This window comes from Elephantulus edwardii, unplaced genomic scaffold (genome assembly GCF_000299155.1).
Source record: "Elephantulus edwardii isolate Elephantulus edwardi_28Jun2011 unplaced genomic scaffold, EleEdw1.0 scaffold00216, whole genome shotgun sequence".
Taxonomy (NCBI): domain Eukaryota; kingdom Metazoa; phylum Chordata; class Mammalia; order Macroscelidea; family Macroscelididae; genus Elephantulus; species Elephantulus edwardii.
Genome location: NW_006399966.1, coordinates 4,364,890 through 4,387,860, shown reverse-complemented (window position 1 = coordinate 4,387,860; position 22,971 = coordinate 4,364,890). Strand labels below are relative to the sequence as shown.

General features: G+C 41.7%; 1 protein-coding gene and 1 pseudogene across 1 annotated transcript; one reads left to right on the top strand and one right to left on the bottom strand.

Moving 5' to 3' along the window:
* Positions 1-439: 439 nt before the first annotated feature.
* On the bottom strand, positions 440-22,716 carry LSM12 (LSM12 homolog (S. cerevisiae)). The gene is made up of 5 exons (XM_006897852.1): positions 22,593-22,716; positions 20,717-20,850; positions 4,015-4,124; positions 1,285-1,411; positions 440-532 (listed from the first exon to the last, which is right to left on the bottom strand). Exons 1-5 carry the CDS (start codon positions 22,714-22,716, stop codon positions 440-442), a joined length of 588 nt encoding a protein of 195 aa, XP_006897914.1.
* On the top strand, positions 17,355-18,309 carry LOC102876950 (annotated as a pseudogene).
* Positions 22,717-22,971: the final 255 nt, after the last annotated feature.

Genomic DNA, 22,971 nt, shown 5'->3' with positions numbered 1-22,971 from the left:
TCACAGTCAGCTTGTTATTTTTATTTTGGAAAAGATGTGAAGTTTCTTTCAATCACTCAGAAGGCAAGTGTAGCCACTTATAAAAACAGAGTAACAGGAAACAGACTAGGAAAGTTAAGAGTTGAAAGAGAAGGAAGGGAAAGGATTTTTCAAAAATAAAATTAACAAGGTGACTGCTTCAGAAGGGGACTGTGAAAAGGACATGGTGGACCAAAGTCAGTTAGTCAAGTAATGATTCAACTTTTAAATTATTCTCTTGTTCTTTTTTGTCGGGTGTTTTGTTTGTTCAAGTCTAAGATTTGGAAATGCTGACCCTCTGTTAGTTAACAAGAGCCAACAGGAAATATAGGATCCCTTCCCTCCCCCGGCCTGCCTCCGCTGAAGCCACCACCACCGCCTCCTTGGCTGGATGTTGGAAGAGTCCTCCAGGTGTATGGACTCAGGATGATAGGGCAGCCTCCTTCTGTGGTTGCTGGGCTTGTGAACGCTGCAGTATCTTTTGGCTTTCCACGTCTCTAAAATGTTTTTCAACCTGTAAGAGACCAGGCAGTCAAAGTAAGAATAAGACAGGCAAGTAAGTTCTCACGATCAGTCCATTTTGGGCCTCAAAAGCCCCAAACTGGCTGTTCAGGCATCTTGGTTCTTGCTGTCTATTACACTTGCCAATCATGGGCATCAGCTAATTCTATAAATTAAAACATAAAAGAATGACCCAAATTACTCTTTCCCTCTTTAAACAAACATAGAAAGAAAAGGTGGTATTTGATAGTAACATGATTTTACATCTACCATGTAATCGGTCTTTTAAATGTTCCCAGAGGGTATGGATGAATTGGAGTTTTTGTGTTTACAAATGTAAACACAATGTACCTCACTTTTAGAGAGTAAGGTAACATACTCAGGGTCCCAGAGAGGTCAATGGATTTATACCAACCAACTCTTTCTAGAAGGGCACCTGTGGCTGAGAAGAATCCAGCGTGGGAGATAGGAACTGTTGAGGCCCAATACCATGGGATGGTCAGGCTAATTCCAAAAACACACAAAGCAGAGCACATGCCTCATGCTCACTCTAATCATACTGTCCAGTAGTTCTATCCCCACAGGATCGTCCTAGTCACAGTTCTGATGTCCATTTATGAAGTCAGGTTAGTAAGGCAATTGCCACTGCAAGCCAGCCATGACGGAGACATTAAGGGTCACACTGCAACACCCTGCCCTGATGTCAATGTGGTAAAGACCAAAGAATCATCCTCTCTACTAAAATCTAAGGGCTCCTTTACTTACTATTTTGCGTACATGGCTCAGTGCACTCCCCTCTTTGCCTTTACAATTTTCCACTTGATATGGGGGTGTAATAACAACTTCTTCCATGACTACAATGTTTTTTTCTTGCCATTTACAGTCTTTAATACTGGAAAGAGAACACATGAAATTTACCTTTTATGAGCATTCCACACCTCCTACCTGGTGAATAAAAAACTCAAGAAAGTTGGCCATAAGTTTCCAGTGCATCACTCAGTCAACAACTACACCAGCAGCCAGAGAGGAATAGCCATAAATCCTTTTCTGGGTACCAATAACTAGGAAAATCAATGACAATGATACACACTTATTCAAAGGGCCCAAAAGAGTTCTCTTAAAATAGTAAGGACCCTTGAGGATCATAGAAAACTTGGTGGCAGTTTCAGAAGTTCAAATTAAATTGAATCACAAACAAGTACAAAGTATGATCAGGCCATTAGATTCAACTTAGATATAGCAGACTGTTGTTGTGTGCCACTGAGTCGAAACTGACTCACAGCTGACCTTCCAGCAGGTTTTTCAGAGGCAGTAAATCGCAAGGAAGGAGACTGCCCATCCTTCTCCCGAGGAGCAGCTGGTGGATTTGAACCGCGTGCCTTTGGGATTGCAGCGCAGCTTCTTACCACTAGCACACCAGAGCTCCCTAGCCTAGAGTTGGCAATTTTTTTTTCTACAAAGAAAAAAATTGTGGGTCATACAATCTCTATCACAAACATCAAATCCTGTCACTGTATGCAAAAACAGCTATAGGCAACACAAGCAGTCCTCAGATTATAAACACCCACTTAAATCTGCCTTTCATGTAATCTGTAGTTAAAAACTATAACCCCCCAAAATCTACTATTATTAAAAAAAATCTATTATTATAGCAATGATTTGAAGTTCTTAATGGATGCTACTTTGTGCCACATATCAAAAAACATCGTTACCAGTGAAGTTAAGGCTTAGTGTATTTTATTTTTAATTCACATGCTACACAGTAAGATATATGCTAAGGCTTATCAAACTATTGTGACTTAAATACAAATTCAACTTAAAACCAGATTTAGGGACAGAATTTGTTTGTAATCTGAGGACTGTCAGTCAGTACATAACAAATGAATACTTGTGTTCTAGTAAGTTCTAATAAAACTTTATTTACAAAGAACGGGGAACAGACCAGATTTGATCTGCTGGTCACAGTTTGCCAACCGTGGGACTAGAAGGAAAAGGCATATTTAGAGAAAGAGAACAAACTATAACACGCATTCCATCACCCAATACCCACAGTAAAAGTTGTTCCATAAATTTGTCCCTCTCAATTATCAGACAGCTGGGTGCTTGCCAGACCAGGAAAAACTATGCCAGGTCACACTTGGAAAAACAGAGGGCAGCTGATGCTATTAAAAGTGCCTTCACATACCTGTAAATGTTCAAATACGTTACGGTTTCAAACAACTCTGATGCTGGGTGCCAACTGTGTATCAGACCCAGGCAGTTGAATAGGGTAACAGAAGGCAGAAAGAAGGGGTGTCAATGTTTCAGTTTTCCAACAGCTAAGGAATCCAGGAGAGAGTCAAATGACTTTTGTAGTGACAAAATATCTTTTAGAAAGTGATAAGAAATGGCCTTCTGCTCTCGCTTTAGGGAGCTCTCTTCATCCCAATGTATGACTGGAAAATATGAGACAAATCTAACTTTCCCTTCATAAAACTGCATCAACTTTGGGGAAAAAGATGTTACAACGAAATAACAAAAGATAAAGAGATCACTAGTTCTAAATTATGAATACTAGGTATGGAAGCAGCAGCCAGAAAATGAAACACCTGCTGCATAAGATCCTGACTGCTAAGGTGTATTCCACTAGAGCCATGTTATTGCCAATCACTTCAGACACATGTGAAAGACAGGCAATGAATAAGGACTGAAGAGAACTGATGCATTTGAAATAAGGTGTTGGCAAGGAATACTGCACACAGCTTGGACTACCAGAACAACAAAATCTAAGAGCAGGTACAGACATAATGTACCTAAGAAGAGAAGGTGAGACTGTAGCTCCCATACTTTGGACATGGTATCAAGAGGTACCAATCCCTAGAAAAGGACATTAGGCTTGGTAAAATACAAGGGGCAGTGAAAAAGAGAAGTCCCTCAATGACATGGACTGATACAGTGGCTATAACAATGGACTTGCACAGTGTAGGACCAGGTAACATTTCAATCCGTAGAACAGAGTCACTATGAGTTAGAAATGACCCAACAGTACCTAACAAAAAGTTTATAGGGATCTTGTTGTCGTTTGCCATCAAGTCAGAATCAATCCACAGCTGACCCTCCAGAGAGTTTTCAGAGGCAGTTAATCACATGGGAGATTGTCCACCTTTCTCCCACAAAGCAGCTGGTGGATTCAAACTGTGCCTTTGAGACTGCAGTATTTTGTCTTACCACTAGGCTACCAGCTCCCTAAAGGGAATTCAGGGAACATCAAATCCAAAACTTAAGTTTTATGAAGAAACTGAAGCCCAGAGAACACAATCTATCTGTGATTACACAATTTTGTGTGGAACATGGTTAGTACCCACATCTTTGGATTCCCAGGATAGTATAAAAATACTACCACCCAGTACACCGGATGGACTCTCAGGAATACAATCACCTGAAAATTAGACACCAGACAGCACAACCAGGCAGAACCACCCTGGGACAAGGTACCCCTGCACTTCCCCAACTCACGTCTTGTGAATGGTCTGGAAGAGCTGCTGGCCCTCTAGGGAAACACCAGCACTGATTGCATAGGCCTGGCTCAGCTTCTCCTCCTTCTCTGTCCGTGCTTTGCTGGCAAGCTAGAGTGGGGGAGAGGAAAGAGACTCAGAAAACCATTCACCTTTATTCTTCCCAACAGTCAGGACCTAAGCTGAGAAAAGGAGGTCAGAAAAGACCAGTATGGGTGGTTTCAGTTTTTGCAAGAACAAAAATGGTATAAACAAAAAAAGATGACATACCTGAACAGCTACTTCTATTCCTGGCAAACACTTGCTTCTTTCCAATACTTATTGAGTGCATACATGTGCCAGACATTCACTGTGCTAGGCTAGAGATACAGCAGAGGGGTGGGGGAGAAGGCAGACTAGAAACAAGCAAGTAAGAACATAAACAAACAAGGTAACATCAGACAGCGACAAGTATTAGGAAAACAAAGCAGAGTATGAATGTGACTGGGGCTATTGTAGACAGGGTGGTTGGAGACAGAGTTCAAGTACATGCTTCTGTTTAGAGAAGAAAACTTGGAAATTATATCAGTTACTGAACTAGAACCTCAAGTTTAGAAAAACTAGCATAGCTTCAGCCTACAGCCACACCACCTTCAACTTGGTTGATCACATCGGATCTTGGAAGAAATCATCACAGCTTCTTTGACCACAATTTGAAGACTCTGTACATTCTTTGTATTATATAAGTAGTCAAGACACATGAACCTCAGCAAGAATACTGTTCACCCTCACCTGAGTTAAAGGAAATCTTACTCTGGTTTAAATTCTACCTTTTACCTGTTTCTTGCCTGCCCTCTAGTGGACCAATCATAAACTGAGCAAAAGACTGGTAAACTCCTCCCAACGGTCTATCTCTACAACCTTTCTAACATCATTCCCTCCACCCTGCTGGTTCTAAAGGAACCAAAAGTACAAATTTGTTAAAGTATATGACAAAACAATGAGGAAAAAAATTTTAAACAAAAACCAAGCAACACATTTAAAAGGCAAACAAATGATTCCGATTTTTCAGGCCCCATTTTGCTCCATTAAGATGAACAACAGCAGAATCTGTTTATCCATCAGCACAATGAACACACACTATTCTTCTAAGCACCAGTTCCTAATACAAACAAGCCTTCTACTTCCAGCATTCTCCAAAAAGTTCTGATTTATATGGAACATAGCTATTTGTATTTCCAATCATTTTTAACGGCCTCCTACTAAAGCCATAAACCAAAATAAATGGTGAAGGGAGAAAAAAAGACAAGCAAAGTGTCTTGTTCTTGTTGATAAAATGACTATGGTGAAGGGGAAAAAAGACCTTCAACTGGGGTATACTCTAATAGCTTTGAGTAACCGGGCAGTCTTATCCTTGTGTCAGACTTTCTAAGATGGTCTATTCTAAATAGGGTGGGAGTGAGCAGAGAGGAGGTGCGTGAGCACAGAAAAGCTGTCCCCAAATAGTTATTTCCACCTCTCAGGTAAAAAGAGGGAAGACAAGCCAAACTATTACAAGAGTAGAGCTCCTTTTCACGGGGTCTGCCCCCAGGACTTTGAGAAGGAGCTGTAGCCAGCAATACTATTTCAAGCCTGATCCTACCATTCTGGCCCCATCAGACTACAACTTTATAGAGAAACAAATGCACAGAGCTGGCAGTATTCCCCTAAGCCTTGGCAATCCCAATTGCAGCAAGAAAGTCTCATAGCTTGAAAACACCCAGTTTCTAAGGAAAGAGAACCACTCATGGTATATTTTGAGCAGCAACAAGTAAAGCTTCCTCAGTCACTAAGAAAACCCTGCTTAACAAGGAGTTTCCCGGAGTCTCATTTTCCAAACAACTCTTTAGCATCTAAAGTCTTCAAGCAAAGGAGAAAAGGAGTATGTAACATGGCTCCCAAAGAGCCACTCACACCAAGAACAGGTGCCTCCCTTTGAAATCTTACTTTCCAAAATGCTTATTCCTGAAAAACCAAAACTATTTCCCAAGTTTGGGTCAGATAAAGCTAGTGATGAGTAGATAATCAGAGTAAAATATTCATTACCTATACTGTTAAGTGCTACCATGTTGTCTAGAACTCACAGCGACCCTATGAACAACAGATCTGAATCTTCCCTACCTTGTGCCATCCTCAAGTTCTCTGATACCTACCTACATAGTAGGTCTGAAATTCAGTGAGAGAGAAAGAAGAATTCACTGAGGGAAAACAAATTTATCAAAAATGTTTTAAGAATGGAATTGATAAATTATGCTGGGAGGGAAGGGTGAGAGGAAATACTGCTGCATTTTTGTCAGAGAGGGAATAAACCAGAACTAAATCTCAGCCAAAGTGATTACTTAGTTTGGACAGTATAAATAACAGTGGCATACCAGTTATACAAAAATGATTTCAGAATATACTCCCTAGGGCCCCTCCATTATCAGCTATACCATCTTCACAAAAGGCATTGAAAGCTGAAGAGAATGGACAAGGAGAATCTCAACTCTAGTGTTAACAAATCCCAAATGACCTAAGAGGGAGCCATGGAAAAGCATCAACAGAAACAAGTGCTTCTAATTCACTAAAATGTCCTGACCCCTACCATCTTGCCATCAATTACACTCTACGGAGCTGGGTCCACCACACACCCAAGGACCCCCAGCAGTCAGTTCAGAGACTAATATTCACAGAAATCTGAAAAATGCTTAAACTTGATGTTAGTCATTCCTTTACAGGGATTCGTTTTCACAAGAAACTTATACAAATGTGGTAAATTTCCCTCAAAGAGGACCTCAAGAAGACTTGGTCCTCCAAGTATGTTCTTTCCTTTCAGAATGGCAGTGAGAACTTCTTAATCATATTCATGAAAACTAATTCAGAACTTGGTTCTTTAAGCTTATATAAGCTTACCTGTAAAAGCAAGGGAGTTCTAGTGGCATGGCCCACGGGGAGTTGTGATGCTAAGCTAATGTCTCTCTGGGAGTGAGAAACCACCAGCAGCTCCACAGAAGCGGGACCAAAAAAATACCTCCTCTTCACATGTGATTTACAGTCCCCAGACCCCACACTGGAAGGAGGATCAGCTATGAGTCGTTCTGATCCCAGAGCAGTAAGATTTAGTTTGTAAAACAAGTGATTATCACTCTAGTCCAATTTAGCTATTGCACAAGACTAAATTTTCTCACGTATTCTTACAAACAAACATATATCCCAAAATGATCCAGTTATTCTAAGGAAACACATTTATGGTTGCAATCAACTGCCAGTGAGAACCAATAAAAGCTGCCCTCAGTAAAAGTGCTGTACATCAACCTCTCCTCCATATTTCCTTTCAAGGAGGGAGGTCCATCCCTTTGGGATGTAACTTTCTAATAAATCTATCTTTGCTTTTTTACTTTAAAAAAAAGTGCTGGACATCAAGTTTGTTAAAATTTCAACAATATCCTGGCTGCATCGCTTTTGCTGCCAATCTGGTCTTTTCACCTACAATCTTAGATTGGCATCTAAAAGAGTAAGAATCTAACTTTAAGAACATACTGAAGGAAAAAAACCCAAAAGAATATACTGAGTGGAGGCATACTAAGGTGCATAAATCACCAAGTATTCACTGCTAACATGTATGGGCTTCACTAAAACGACTGCACAGACAACTGTTGTTCACCTGCCTCTCCTGCTGCAAGTCTGATTCTCCGAAAAGAATCACACCTCACGTACTAACCTGTCCTTCTACTTGTAGCCACTTCATACAGAGCATCTTTTTTTTTGTAATTTTAAATTCTAATAACTTTAATGAACATTTACAGAGATTTTTGGATTTCCATTCATTCACTGCCACACTTCTCCCCCCCCCCCCCCCCCGCAGTTCACTCCTCTCTCTGAAAAGTAAAAAAAGAAACACTCCCTCACTGGTACACAATCCCCCTGCACCCCTCCCACTGCCCGAAGTACATTCCACTATGCAACCTTAATTGTGGACTCTTGTGATAACCATAATACCCTATCATACATCGCTTTTAAATTATTCTCTCCCTCATCTGTTTCAATGCAGACATACAGAGCATCTTGTATAGGCGCTTGATGGAGAAGCACATGAATGATAGATACCAAAGCCCTTCAATGTTCAAAGGCAACAACTGGCATAAGCACAAGGGTGACCGCGAAGACTGCAGAAGACCAGGCAAGGCTTCAGTCTCCTTTATGCAGGGTCGTGCTAGGAGTCAGTCAACTTGACAGCACCTAATAAGTCATGCCTGCTGAATGAGTGAGTTAATAAACCCTAGAGAATGAGCTAGTAAACAAGGACATGCATCTCTCCCTGCACCCAGTAAGAGAGGAAGAGAGAAGCAGCCACACAAAAAAAATTCCAAGCAAAATGCACTGCATCTTGTTACTTATTTACCAGCTGGACCATTTTATTTCCACAAACTCAAATCAGAAAAGCACAGGTGTTGTGGGGAATCCAGAGGGATCTCTACTGCAAGTATTTAACAGGCTGCAACAGCTGATACAACAAGGAAGGCAGAGTCCAGAGAGGAACCTGCTGGGTGTGACCTACTGACTCCAATAAGCCACTCAGTTTTTCTCCCTATGTTTGGGTCTTCCAGCCAGCTGCCCTCTGAGAGCTGTTAGGAAGCACTGCAGCTGCTCGTGGACCTGCTGGTACTGCTTCTAAGTCTGATGGGACCAAGGGACTGCAGAGCAGGGTGGCTTGGGGTGACCTTTCACCTTAAAAGTGCATGCTTGCCCCTGTGGTTTCAAATCTGGGGCAGGCTCTCCTTAGTTGGCAACAAATAGACTCTCAAAAGATACTGTGTCAAAAAAAAAAAGATACTGTGCCCAAACAATGATTATCTCCAAGACTTGCTATTCATCTGAAAGCTCCTACCTGAAAAGTCTCTAGTAAAATACAGTTCTTTATAACTGCAGATAACTAGAAACTAAAAAAATACAGTATCCCTTTTGAAGCTGTGTCCTAGAAAACATAAAAATGAAGTATCAGACCTCTAATCCAAACAAGGGAAAGGTATAGCCAAAGAGAAGCAACACTGTAATTCTGGGAGTGTTTACTCTGTTTAGGCAACATGCTACTTAAGCAACATGTTAAACATTAAATCTTCACAACAAACCTGATAGAGGCACCAATACTAATCTCATTTGATAGAATCTAAGAGAAATTAAGTCACAGTTAATAAAAAATTGCTCAAGTTTCACACAAAAGATTCGCAGCAACGTGACCACGCAAGACACAACAGAACTGTATTATACAGTTTTCAAGACTGCAAACATTTATGGAAGCAGACTGCTTGTCCATCTCCTGGTAGAGTAGCTGGTGACTTTGAACTGACTGCCAACCTTCTGGCTGGCAACCAACTGCTTTAACTACCATGCCACCGAGGTTCTCTGCTTTAACCACCATGCCCCGAGGTTCTCAGTGCCTAAGTTTCTATCGCCACAGCGATGATTTGAGCCCAGCCTCACTCCAGAGCATGTGCTCTTTATCACAGCATCCCATTTAAACAGTACCAACTAAGGGAAGGTGGCAGTGTCAGCTGCACTCCTAACCAAAAGGCCTCACCTATCTGGCAGTTCGAATCCAACAGTGGCTTCAAATAAGGTAGGCAGTCTCCCCTCATTATGATTTACAGCCTCAGAAACAAGATGGAAAGTCACTTTAAGTCTAAGTCAATCTGACAGCAGTAAGTTGATGAAAAATTTATTGTTGAAAACTAGCTTTGAATGCAAAATTAAATTATTATTATTATTATTATTATTCTTTTTAAAAGGGAAAATACAAAACATGCATTTGTCCACTCTGGCATTTCCACTAGATATTATCCCCAGTTTGTAACAACTGGTCTGCCTGCCTTTTAGTAAGCAGCCTTTCTACTCCAAAAAGCAGCCCTAGCCACACCCTAAACCTTAAGAAAAAGCTTTACTCCTTTTCTTAAAGGTAATTCACAGGCAAATACAAAGTACTCCGTGTACCCACCATTTTCTAACATAGCAACAACAATTTTTTTACTTATAAAAAAAAGGATCTGCTTTCCCAAGAATAAGAATACAAATGCATCAATACTTGAAGCTATGGTAAGGACCCGTGCTGGCGATCTCTGGTAGGCTAGTGGGTAAGGAGTTAGTTGTGCTGCCAATCCATAGTCTAGCTGTTTGAATCCACCGTTACTCTGTGGGAGAAAGGTGGGCAATCTCCCATTTGATCTACAGTCTCTAAATACCCACTGGAGCGTCAGCTATGCTTTGGTTCCAATTTGATGGCAATATAAAAAAAAACACAAAGGAGCAGTTAGTTAAGAGTTGAGCTGTTTAAGCAGCCAGATAAAGCTCCTACACACAGTCCCCAGACAATGAATCCTGATAAAGATCTGCCCTCTCCAAAACCCCTATAAAAAGAAACCACCCATAACTGCCCCACACCATTTTGACTCTCTCCACAAGTGGTCCGATGACTTAGCTTCCCTCTCAGACCAAGCATTAAAGACCTGTTCAGTTTTGGGGGGAAGGGGAGGAGGAAGAGTTGAGCTGTTAGCTGAAGACAGTAGTTCAAACCCATCAGCTGCACTGCAGAAAAAGATTACACAGTTTGTGTCCATAAAGATTTACAGCCTCAGAAAACCTACAAGAGCAGTTCTACTCCGCCTATGGGGTCTCTGAGTTGGAATCTGGTTTCCAGAGCTATGTTGAAAAACATCTTGTAAAATTCTAAGTGGCCATATCATCGTTAAATCATAATGCTACCATATAACACTACACTAGATTCAACTCAAATCAATATACACATAAAATTATATATAGTTTCATTTTCTACCTATTTTAAACAGTTGTTACTTACAAAAACTTGTACAAGAACTTGTTACTTATATTATTCACATAATGCTATTCATAAATATAACAGCTAAGCCTCTCAGACATCTACAGAGCAACTTCCTAATTCTGAGACCCTGAAACCTAGTACCACCCTGAAAGCTACCTAGTAGCTATGCCAGAGAGAAACTGGCTGGGATGTAAACTGAAATCGGACACTAACAACTGATCTGTGAGAGCTATGCTCAAATTAGCCATCTCCTAGCACAGCTGGAAGGATTAAAGGATGATAAAGTAGGTGAAAACACTAGATCTGGAGTAAATTGCTGTACAAATATTAGTTATTAATAATATTAATAACTACTGTTACTAACAAAAAGGTGGCTTGAGGGTCATAGTAGAAAAATCTACATAATCCAAGCTTCCTTTCAGCGAAGGAGTTCTAGTTTCTGTCAGAAATTCTAGAAATGCCATAAACCTTAAAATCCCAGACCCACAGATTCCACCTCAAGCCTCTGCTTACCAGTTACTGGCTGCATGAACCTGAGCAAGAACCACAGCTTCAGTCTCCCTATCTGTACAATGAGGCTTATCCTTAAAAGTTGGAGTTTGACAATATACAAATGCCATCAACCTCCAGTTTAGAGGTTGTAGAGATAAACTGAGCACTCTGAACGCAACTGATTCCATTTCCATTTCAACTCTCCTTCTGTCTAACATCCATTATTCCTCAAGCATAGCTATATTCCACTATCACACTGGGAAGCCTTCTTAAGATACTCACTATTCTGTGATAAACTAAAATAATCAAGCCTACTGCCCTCCACTTGACTCTGACTCATGGTACCTTCCATGGGGTTCCTGAGGCTATAAATCTGAACGGGAACAGTCTCCTTTTTCTTCTGTGGTAAATACAAATTACAACTTTCCAGCCAACACATTACCCACTACACCACTACTGCTCCTTACTATGCCAAGGTCAGGAAACTCCAGCCTGTGACAATCTGTTTTAGTAAAAAGTTTTATTAGAATACTATAATGCTCATTCATTTATACACTGTCTGACAGAGCCAATATAGCTTACAAAGCCTAAAATACTTACTATCTGACCCCTCACAGAAGCACCTACTCTGTGCTATCATAAAATTTTGTTCACACCTCCATTAACACTAATCTCCTCCTATTATTATCATGAAAATGAAATGCTGCTGTCATTCACTGTTCCAACAGAAATGTGATTCTTGAGGGTAAGGCCAAGGTTTAACATTCTTCATCTCCTGGGAGACAGGGCAGAAGAACCAGTAGAGAAATAAAAAGAAACTTCAGTACTACTAGAGGTTTAGAGGACCAATCATAACTAACTATTCCCAGAAATTAAGTGACTAACACACAGTCACACAATTTATTGGCAATCCAGATATAAATAAAACCCAGTTCTCTAAACTGCCAGCATGCTACTCTACCATACAGTTAGCTTTTGGCATAAGGTACACATTCTTTCAAGTTCCAGGAAAATAAAATCCGTCAAGATGTTTTTATCTTAACACTGGAGATGCTACCATTGTTTGTCAAAAGCAAACCAAGCCCTCTGCCACTAAGTCAATTCCAACTCACCAGGACCCTGTAAGAGTGGAATGGCACACAGGGTTTCCAGGGCTGCACTTCATTACAGAAGCAGAATGCCTCATCTTCTTCCCACTGAGTGGCAAGTAGGTGCAAACACCAACCTTTCAGTTAGCAGATGACCTAAAACACAGCACGACCAGAGCGCCTACTGATCCACCAGTAAGGTCCATATTTTGAATGGTCTCCAAGGGATAGCTGTTGTTGCCACAACCCGGTCAAGACACAACTGTCAGTCGCCAGAGCTCAGCAGTATGTCTTTTCAGGTAAACAGTGCATGTCCATGATGCCAAAAAGGCCCTCTTAAGACAGCAGGCTGACACGTGCAATAGTCTGAACTAAGTCTAGAACCCTATCCCTAGACTAAGGCACTACAGTGCTACCCAAGGTTGATCTCAAAGTTTTAATAGCACTAAATCTGACCACCTTCAAAATGCCCTCATTTATCAAGATGTCACTACTTCTTCAACCTTATCTGCCACCACTTCCTACCTAATATGCCGTTTATCACTCACTCACCAGTGGAGGGCTTTTCTTAGCAGCCCAAGATATGCCTTGGGGAAGCATGTGTATACTCAAGAGCCTGATGAAAACCTAATGTTGGGTCACAGCCTTCACAGCATATTCTAACCATTTAAGTCAAATAAGTTAGACCTCTAGAAAAGAGAAAACTAATATATGTCTAACAAAGAAATCTTAAACTGGGTAAGTAGTTTTTATCCTCTCATAGTTTGTACATAAAATCAGTACCTTTTAACATCTATCAAAATACACATACTTAAACAGCTGGTGGCCAGGTGGTCTCTGACACAACACACCAGGGTCAAAATTCAGTTAGTATGTCATATGCCCCACTAACAGGCTTGGTATGTGAACAGAACACAATGTCTAGCTACCAAATCCTTCAGGAATGTATTCATACTTGGAGATTAACCTTCAACCATCAGACCTTCATAGTTATGCTGAATTTGAAACAAAACTTCATTCTTCCCTCAAAAACAGAGTATACCCAAAGGTGATTACTTAAGTTTCTTTTAAAAGTGAACTTTGTGTCTACCCTCTCAGTCTTAATAGGTCCTCTAGACCAATATAAAATATCATTTATAGTCAAAGTCAATGAGCTCATTCTCCACTACCAAATCCCACTGGTGTGGAGTTGATTCCAACTCCCAGCAAACTTAGAGAACTGAGCTGAAACTTTCCTATAGATTCCAGGCTGACATCTTTACAGAATTATCATAAGGATTTTTTTCCTTCCTGTAGAGCAGCTGAGAGGTTTGAACCACTGACCATTCAGTTATCAGCTAAGCAATTTATTCACTGCCACACACCAGAGCCCCTCATTCTCGATGACCAGGATTCAGTGAAATAAGCTCTTGGAATCTCTTCTTCCTGGTACTATTTGATCACTCAAAATGAAAAACAAAATACCCTGTTGCCACTGGGTTGATCTTGACTCATTAGAGTGACTACAGGACAAAGCAGAACTGCTGACAGGGTATCCACAGCGGTAATCTTTTTAGAAGAAGACTGTCACATCTTTCACTCACTGAGCAACTGGTATATGTGTGTGTGATGTCATGGTTAGTGGCCAAGTGCTACAGTAATGGATCACCCAAGGCTCCTCTATGCTTGCTGGTAATGGCTAAATGATGTAAAGAGGCTGGTAAACCAGTGCATTAACAAATCCATTATTATCCCACTGTCATCAAGCCAGAACTGACTCAAAGCTGACCCTTCAATGAGTTAGCTGTCAGAGGCTGTAAATCACACAGAAGGCAGCTACCCATTTTCTCCCTCAAAACAACTGGTAGATTTGAACCAACTGCATTTGGGTTCACAGAGCAACTCCTTACCCACTAGGTCACCAGTTTTCTCAGTGGATTGATAAGGGAGAAAAAGACCTAAATCCTATATTGCCTGTGTCCTGCTCTATTCCTTTTTCTTCTCACCTCTATTAGCATCTCTAGAAAGTGTTTCCCACTCAGCAAAATAAGACAATTTGGCTCCCAATAAATGTAGTAAATGCATTTATCTAAACAAATGGATATAGACACTGACTAGCTGTGTCACCAATTTTTTTACAGAAATTCCAGAGCTGAAAGCAAAGACTCCAAGGTTCTGTCCCTGCTCACTCCACCCTTCAGAGCTCAGTCACCTTTTAAGCACAAAACACTATACTCATTATATATTATATATATTATACTCGACACAATTTTCCCCAATCTTGGGCTGGAAAGTTCAGATCTTTGAGTGACTATCAGATCCAATGCCAAAGAGAACTTACAAAGTAGAAACCATCAAGATTCCTGACTGCTTTCCTTTGTCACATCCTCCCCAGCCCCCACAAAGAGCATCAGTTGGCTACGAATGGCTAACATAGGAGAACCAGACCAACATCTGTGGGCCCCAGACAACCTGGTAGAACCCTCATAACACTGATACTATTATTCCCATTTTTTACAGCTGAGAAAATGGATGCTCTTTAAATTTAAGAGGTAATTAAGTATGTTAAAGACAGATCTGCTTGGTCTATTCCTAGGGTCTTTCCACTAGAACATACTCACTGTCCCACTGTTAATAGCAAATATTATCACATAACACAGGTTATTTGTGCTTTCCTGGAGACATGGCTATTAGTAGTATAGATCTCTAGGTACTCAATTCATTTTGCCAAACTATTCTTATCTTCATACGCTAAATTCACAGAAGTAAAAAAAAAAATCCACAGGACTCTGATATTAAAATACAAGACTGAATTCAAACTCTAGCTCTATCACTTACTAGTTCCACAGCCTTATGGCACTGAGAACTGTTGTGAGGATTAAATAAAATAGCTAGTTCAGAATATCTCACATACAAAATATTAGTTCCCATATAAGCTATGTATTTCCCTGAACAAGTCAATCCGACAGGCCCATTTTTATAAATATGAAGTTAAAAAAACAAAAACAAAAAACCAACTAACCCTTAAAACCCAAAAACCCCAACCTAAAAAACAATAAAAATACTTTTTAACACTGAGGGTGGGTCACTATGAAAACAAAATGAGATATCAACTCTTTATTAACTCTAAAACGCTATATCGTGATTAGTTTCCACAATACCATGGGTAAAAAAGAAAAAAAGACTCAATAAATGTTTAATAAATGTTACATAAGAAACTTCATTAATGTTTGTATATCCCCAAATCATCTGAGCATATTAACAGAACAACTGAGAATAGAATGCTGAGTTACTTCAAAGAACTCCTAGGAAACACTCTCCCTTAGCCTACTGTAAGGCTATTATTTTAACTTTAGTTCTCAAGCAATATTGAAACGTTCTGTGACAGGAGTAAATAAAGAATAAGCAACAGGTCTTTCTCCTCATTGCTTTCAGAGAACAACCTGTCTCAATCTCTGGGACATACTTTTTCTGAGAAAACTGCCTTTACTTTCACCTTCACTCCCATGAAGGTACTTTGCTCTCAGCCTCATGCTCAAATAAGGACTTGGCCCAGGTTAGGGGAGATCATTTAAAAAAAAAAAAAAGCTGCGACAATGGCAAATTACTTGAATATTACTTAGGACTACCTTTGGTATATCTTAAGAAGCCCTGTTTTTTTTTTTAAATTTTTATTAGTTTTGTGTGAGTGTACCATCAAATCAGACCTGACTGGTACAGGAGGAGATTGTCCCTCCTTCCCCGGCAGAGCATCTGGTGGATTCGAACCGTGCGTCTCTGGGATTGTAGTTGCAGTTCCTTGCCACTAGGCCACCAGAGCTCCCCCATTATCAGGTTGTTAACCCAAAAGTTGGCAGTTTGAATCTGTCGGCAGCGCCATAGGAGAAAGATGGGCAGTCTGTGAATATGTGTAGCTTCAGAAACCCAAAAGTGGATTGCTGTGATTCAGAATCGACTCAACAGCAGATGGCTTGGTTTTTTAGTTGATACATCTTTAGGCTTCTATTTGAATGCTTCAGTTATAGTTAGGAAATTCAGAAGTCTTTAAGAGTATACATCATTCTAGAAGATAAAATTACATTCAAAACTCTTCTCCCTTCTCTAACTCCACTATCCTCCAAGCTTTCTTCATTATCCCACCCCTGGGGATAGGTATGACTTGTCAACCTGCAGTGAGTTGTGTCAATAGACAGCAAACAAGCTCATCTCAAAAAAAGAACATGTTAGTTCAAACGTTCGCTAGTTGGGCTGGAAAAGCAATTCCTTTAAAATGCCCTCTCTTCATTTCCTGCTGGGTCAGAGTAAACAAATACCTAGTCTCCGTCAGTTAGGTTCTATTAAGCAGAGCACTTACTAGGTCAGCAAGAATATCCACTGGATAATGGCATCCTCCACTAGAAGCAGTTTAGTACTACCCTAGACTGCAAGTACCTGAAGCAAAGACTTCAACAGTTTTTTTCCAGGGAGTTCAGTGTTCATTAATTCCCTCCCATGTGCTTAAACCATCCTCCATCTTAACAAATCCCCTCAAGCCAAACCTTTTAACTGAGATAAACTTTCCCTGTTGTTCAAACAACATATAAACAGCTAACCAGATTACCTGTTTGCAGTGACAGCTGGTAGACTCTTATTCTAAGTGAATTAGAGAACTCAAAAAACAAGCTAAAGGGCTGGTTTTCAAAGGGAAAACCAATATCACTAACTCTGCAAGAGGAAGAATGAATGAATGAATAAAATCCCAAGATAACCCTACAACCTAATTTTAGTTTCTGCCTCCTCTTCTCAGTAACCTTTTTTGAGAATTGGCAAGCAGGTCACAAAGGATGGAAAGTTAAGATTTCTGGTATTCCGCTTTTACTCAGTGGAGCCGCGGCAGCAGCGGCTGTGCTCTCGGTGTCCGAGTTATCCACTGCCATCCTCGTCGCTGCAGCGACCCCCGCACCCGCCGTCAACATGACTGAACAGATGACCCTTCGTGGCACCCTCAAGGGCCACATCGGCTGGGTGACTCAAATTGCGACCACACCGCAGTTCCCAGATATGATACTGTCCTATGATACTGTCCTGCCTCGCGAGATAAGACCATCATCATGTGGAAGCTGACCCGAGATGAAACCAACTATGGCATCCCTCAGCGTGCTCTGCGTGGCCACTCCCACTTTGTTAGTGATGTGGTCATCTCCTCTGATGGCCAGTTTGCCCTTTCTGGTTCTTGGGATGGAATGCTACGCCTCTGGGATCTCACAACGGGGTACTACCACACGCAGATTTGTAGGGCATACAAAGAATGTGCTGAGTGTGGCCTTCTCTTCTGACAACCGGCAAATGGTCTCAGGATCCAGAGATAAAACCATCAAGCTATGGAATACTCTGGGTGTCTGCAAGTACACTGTCCAGGATGAGAGTCACTCGGAGTGGGTGTCTTGTGTCCGCTTCTCACCCAACAGCAAGAACCCCATCATCGTCTCCTGTGGCTGGGACAAGTTGGTCAAGGTGTGGAACCTGGCTAACTGCAAGCTGAAAACCAACCACATTGGCCACACAGGCTACCTGAACACTGTGACTGTCTCTCCAGATGGAGCCCTCTGTGCTTCTGGAGGCAAAGATGGCCAGGCTATGCTGTGGGACCTCAATGAAGGCAAGCATCTCTACACTTTAGATGGTGGTGACATCATCAATGCCCTGTGCTTCAGTCCTAAACGCTACTGGCTCTGTGCTGCCACAGGTCCCAGTATCAAGATTTGGGACTTGGAGGGCAAGATCATTGTAGATGAACTGAAGCAAGAAGTTATCAGCAACAGCAGCAAAGCTGAACCACCCCAGTGCACCTCTCTGGCCTGGTCTGCTGTTTGCTGGCTACACAGACAATCTGGTGCCAGTGTGGCAAGTGACCATTGGCACTCGGTAGAAATTTATGGCACCACTTTGGAAATAAAAAGTTTGGCTTAAGAAGAAGAAAAAAAAAGATTTCTGGTATTCCTCAATCTGTTACTTTCTGGAAGAAGTAGGTAAACAATTACTTAACTAAACCAGTTAAGAAGTGAATAAATTAACCATTAAAAAAGAAAACCCTCAACACTCAAAAATTAAAAAGCTATTTATCTTTGAAGACACCCTGTTAGCATTGTGTACATGTTGCACTGCTAATCAAAACATCAGCAGTTCAAATCCAGCAGCACACTCTGAGGCAAAAGATGGACAGTCTCCTTTCATAAAGATTTACAGCCTTGGAAATCTGAAGGAGAGGAGCTATGAGTCAGAATTGACTCAACAAGAATGGGTATTTATCTTTGAGATCAAGCAGCCATAGAAAAGGATTTCTTCTTAATAGCTTCTACATAGCTGACCCACCCACCCCACACTAAGCCCTCTCTAATAAATGATGGCATGTGTTGATTACCTGAGCAGAAATCTATTATCTTTTAAACTGAGAAAAGCAGGTCTACCAAATAATCAAATCTTTTCTCTACTAGTGACAGACTTGAGACCCTATGAACACCAAATAATCCTGAGTCTTATTTTGTTCCTTATTAGCATACTACTCAAACTATTTCACTCAGGTTTTTTAAAATCTATGAGCGAAAATTAAAAGACGTATTGCCATGGGAAAGTCTGCTGTTAGGGACCTCTCCAAAGTACTGAAGAGCAATGGTGTCTCTGGAGACTAAGGAGTGTCCGATACAGGTCTTTACTATCACTTGTTATGCAGCCGAGAGTTGGACAATGACTAGGGAGGATAGAAGGAGAATTGATGCCTTTGAGCTGTGGTGCTGGAGAAGAGTATTGAGGGTACCATGGACTGCTAGGAAAACAAACAGATTTATCCTGGAGAGGGTTAAACTGGGCAGCTCCTTGGAAGCAAGGATTCTGAGGCTCCGTCTAACATACTTTGGACATGTTGTAAGGAGGGACCGGTCCTTGGAAAGGGACATTGTGCTTGGCAAGGTGAAGGGACAGCGCAAGAGGGGAAGGCCCTCTATGAGGTGGATTGATTCAGTGACTGGGGTAATCGGGATGGGTGTATTGGAGACAGTGCGATTGGCACAGGACAGAGTTTAGTGCTGTTGTACACAAGGTCGCTACGAGTCGCAAGCGACTCGACGGCACATAACAACAACAACATGAGCAAAAAGACTATTACTCAAAGAGCATATGCACTCTTCTAATAAGAGGTCTCTAACCAAGTCAAGATTTTGGAAATCTACAGGCTTGAAAGAACTAGAAGTCCTACAAGCAACATCAGTGTTTAGTATGAAACTTTTCAATCTTTCTTCAGCCATTATTAAAGAGCATGTGTTCTTTCCCTGGAACCTACCAATAAGGAGGTTCCAGATCTGAGGTGGAATGATAATTTATCAACAAATATTTATTAAGCTCAAATCTCTATGTTCACCACATTGAGTGGTAAGCAAGACAAGTATGAGTTCCGTCCTTGCAGAACAAAATATGGTGAAGACTGACATTAAACAAATAAATAATATAAAGCATAACTTAGAAAAAAGCAATGAGAGGGTGATGATCTAAGGCTTCACTTCGTCTCAACACAAAGATCTACACATGCTGCCCCAGCATTTAGCAAAACAACATACATCCCTTTACTCTCTAAACTGCCCCAGTTTGGACAATAGATATGATCACTTGCGCTATGAAGAACAAGGCATCATAAAAATAACAGGAAGATACTAGTTTAGTTTGGGTGATCAGGGAAGATCTCTTAGAAGACTTAAGCTGAGCCATATCACTCTGGGTAAAAAGAATGTTCCAAATCTAAATAGAGTCGATAGCCCAAGTTTAGGACATTATTATTACTGATAACTAAAAAATTTTTTTAAAAGTGATCTGGGGTTCTCAGAGATAAATGTGTGCATCCAAGATTGAAATACACTAAAGATCTAAATTTGTCAGAGTTCAGAATTCAAACAAAGATACAACTGAAGCTCTACAGAAGTGGTTTTCCAACTTTTATAGGTCATATGAAAAGAAATCCAGTTCCTCACCTAGGACATGCTCCTTCTTTCATGAGGTTCACAGACAACATCCCTATCCCAACTCACCGAGCTACCACCAAGTTTAAGGAAAGAGCAAAAAACCCTTTCACACATAAGCAAGTTCTCAATTATATTTAACACTGAAAGGTTTCTTAAGATATGCTGAAGATATCTAAAACTAAGAAAAAAACTGAGTCAGCTTTTTTTTTAAGTACCAAAACAAGCAAATTTAAGTCAATGACAGTGGACAAAGAATGTATCATCAAAAGCAGATAAGATTCATCCGCCCATCGGTTTGGCTAGCCAGGATTGTCCTCAAGTCCTTACCTTACTAACATTGAGTGAAGCTAGAGGAGGAGGGGTTTCTGTTCGGTCATTAATTATTTCCACTTCTGAAACATATTGTAAGTTTATGAGCAAGATGTCTGCATGGTTGGGTTTTCCACTTGAAGAAGGGCATTCTGGTAAGAAAACAAAAGTTAAGGAAAACAAGGGCAAGCAGAAGCACATGCACATCTCAAAGGGGCTTGGAAACACAATTCACACAAAGTTACTGTAAAAAGTGTGCCACTAGCAGGGAGAGGGAAAGCATCCCAAGGATCAGTATTTCTCTCAGAAATCTCTGCCTATCACCTTCCTCCTTCAACCCCACATCCAAAGGAGATTTGATCTTTTCAAACCCAAGCACCAACCAAAATCCTGAAGGCCTTCAAAAGGGCTCCTGCCATCTCCTATTTTATGAGGACTGCCTCAGTGTTTGTCCAGAACCTATGAACCATACATCATTAGAGCCATGACTGTCTGTCCTTGTCACATATTTACAATGCTCTTCCCATTTTATTTTTTTCCAGATTTGAAATTTCCCATTTTACAGGGAAGAAAACAATACTGGAAAGAAAATTCATCTAGTCTGTTACTCCATCCATCCATCCACTCATTCATTCACTCTCTCTCCAATCATTTACCAAGCACTGACAGTATGTCAATGAAAAGGAAGTAGGTTATTCATTCTAAAGACTCAGTGAATGCCTGTATAACCTCTTACTTAAAAAAAAAAAGGCAAGTGTCTTTGCTGTAATTAGCTGTTTCAGAGAACATATTCCTAAACTAGAAATCTACAAGTAGTTGGTAAAGAAATCAAAATACCTGCCATTCAAAAGGCAGCAGACACAACAGGCAACTTCACTTAGAAACATACCATAAGGTATAAAAAAATTATCCACTACTCAAAAACATACCTAAATAAGCCCACCTGTAGCTCAAATAAATGGTGGGCATTTATTGCAACCAGGAAATGTTATGTTTCCAAGACGGAATTTCCTGGAGTAACTCGGAAATTATTTCCACTCCAAAGCAGCAGACTACCTTTACCCACTGTCACTTTCAAAAAGAAGGTTATGGCTACGAAATAGTCAGAACTCCATGTGCTGAGCTGAGCAAAACAAGCTAGGTTCTATTTTCACCTGTAACCCACACATGCCTACCCAAGCCCCAGTAAAACATGGCAAGACCTCTCTGACCAGGCTGCCGATGAACATATTCCAAAGCAATTTCCAAATGGCAGAGAAGATGAAGAAGAGTCAGGAGCCACTCATCCCAACAGCACCCACACAGGCACATGAATGAGAAAAGGAAGCCCTTATCCTCAGTTCAGTTGCAAACTCTCTCTTATACTTTTCCCAAAAATTATCAAGTCCCATTTGGCCACGACCCCTCCATCCCTGCTCGGACCCAAACCCCATCTGTAGACAGTCCCCCTCCTAAACTCAGGGCCATTCCCTCGCCCTTCTAGCAGTTCCATACCCTACACACCCCCTCTCCACATGATCTTATCCGCCCCCCTTCCATCCGGGCTCCAGTTCACCAGCCCCCCTCCCACTATCACCACGAGCTCCCCGCTCACGGAGTCTCCTCGCACAGCATTCCCCCTGTAAAGCCATCCGCATGTCAAGCCCCTCTCCACCCACCGACCCTCCCTCGGGACCCGGCTCCCACAAGGGTTGGCATATAGGTTGCCCGAAGCGGACCGAGGGGGCCCGCGAAGGGGGAGGGGAGCTCAGGGCCACGCGCATGCGCCCGGGGCGCCGCGGTAGCCGGTCGCCCCTAGGCCCGGAGTGGGCCCCAGCCGCCGCCGTCGTCCCCCACCCCCCACCACGGCACATACACGCCGGCCCAGCTTCGGGCTCCACGCAGAGGAGGATACTTAAAGCCAGCATTTTGGACTGGTAGTCGAAGGCTACCACCTCGCCCTGCAGTCGCTGCTCCTGGCACGTCCGGCACGACACTTGGCTCCCAACGCTGAAGTACTCGCCCGGAGGAGCCGCCATCTTGGGAGAGCAGCCGCGGCCGGCGGCGGCGGCGGCGGCAGCAGCGGGCGAAAGCCGGGCCCCCAGTGAGCGCCGCGACGCGACGCACCGGGCGTGCTGATGTCACACGTCTGGGCGTGGCCTAGCGCTGGGTGGGGCGGGAGCTTTGATGGAACAGGAAAGAAGAGGAAATAAAGGGGAATCTGAAGAATAATGATTCTGCGGTGGCATGCTCTTTGGCAAGAGCTTGTAAGGTGTGTTAAAGATAAATGACCC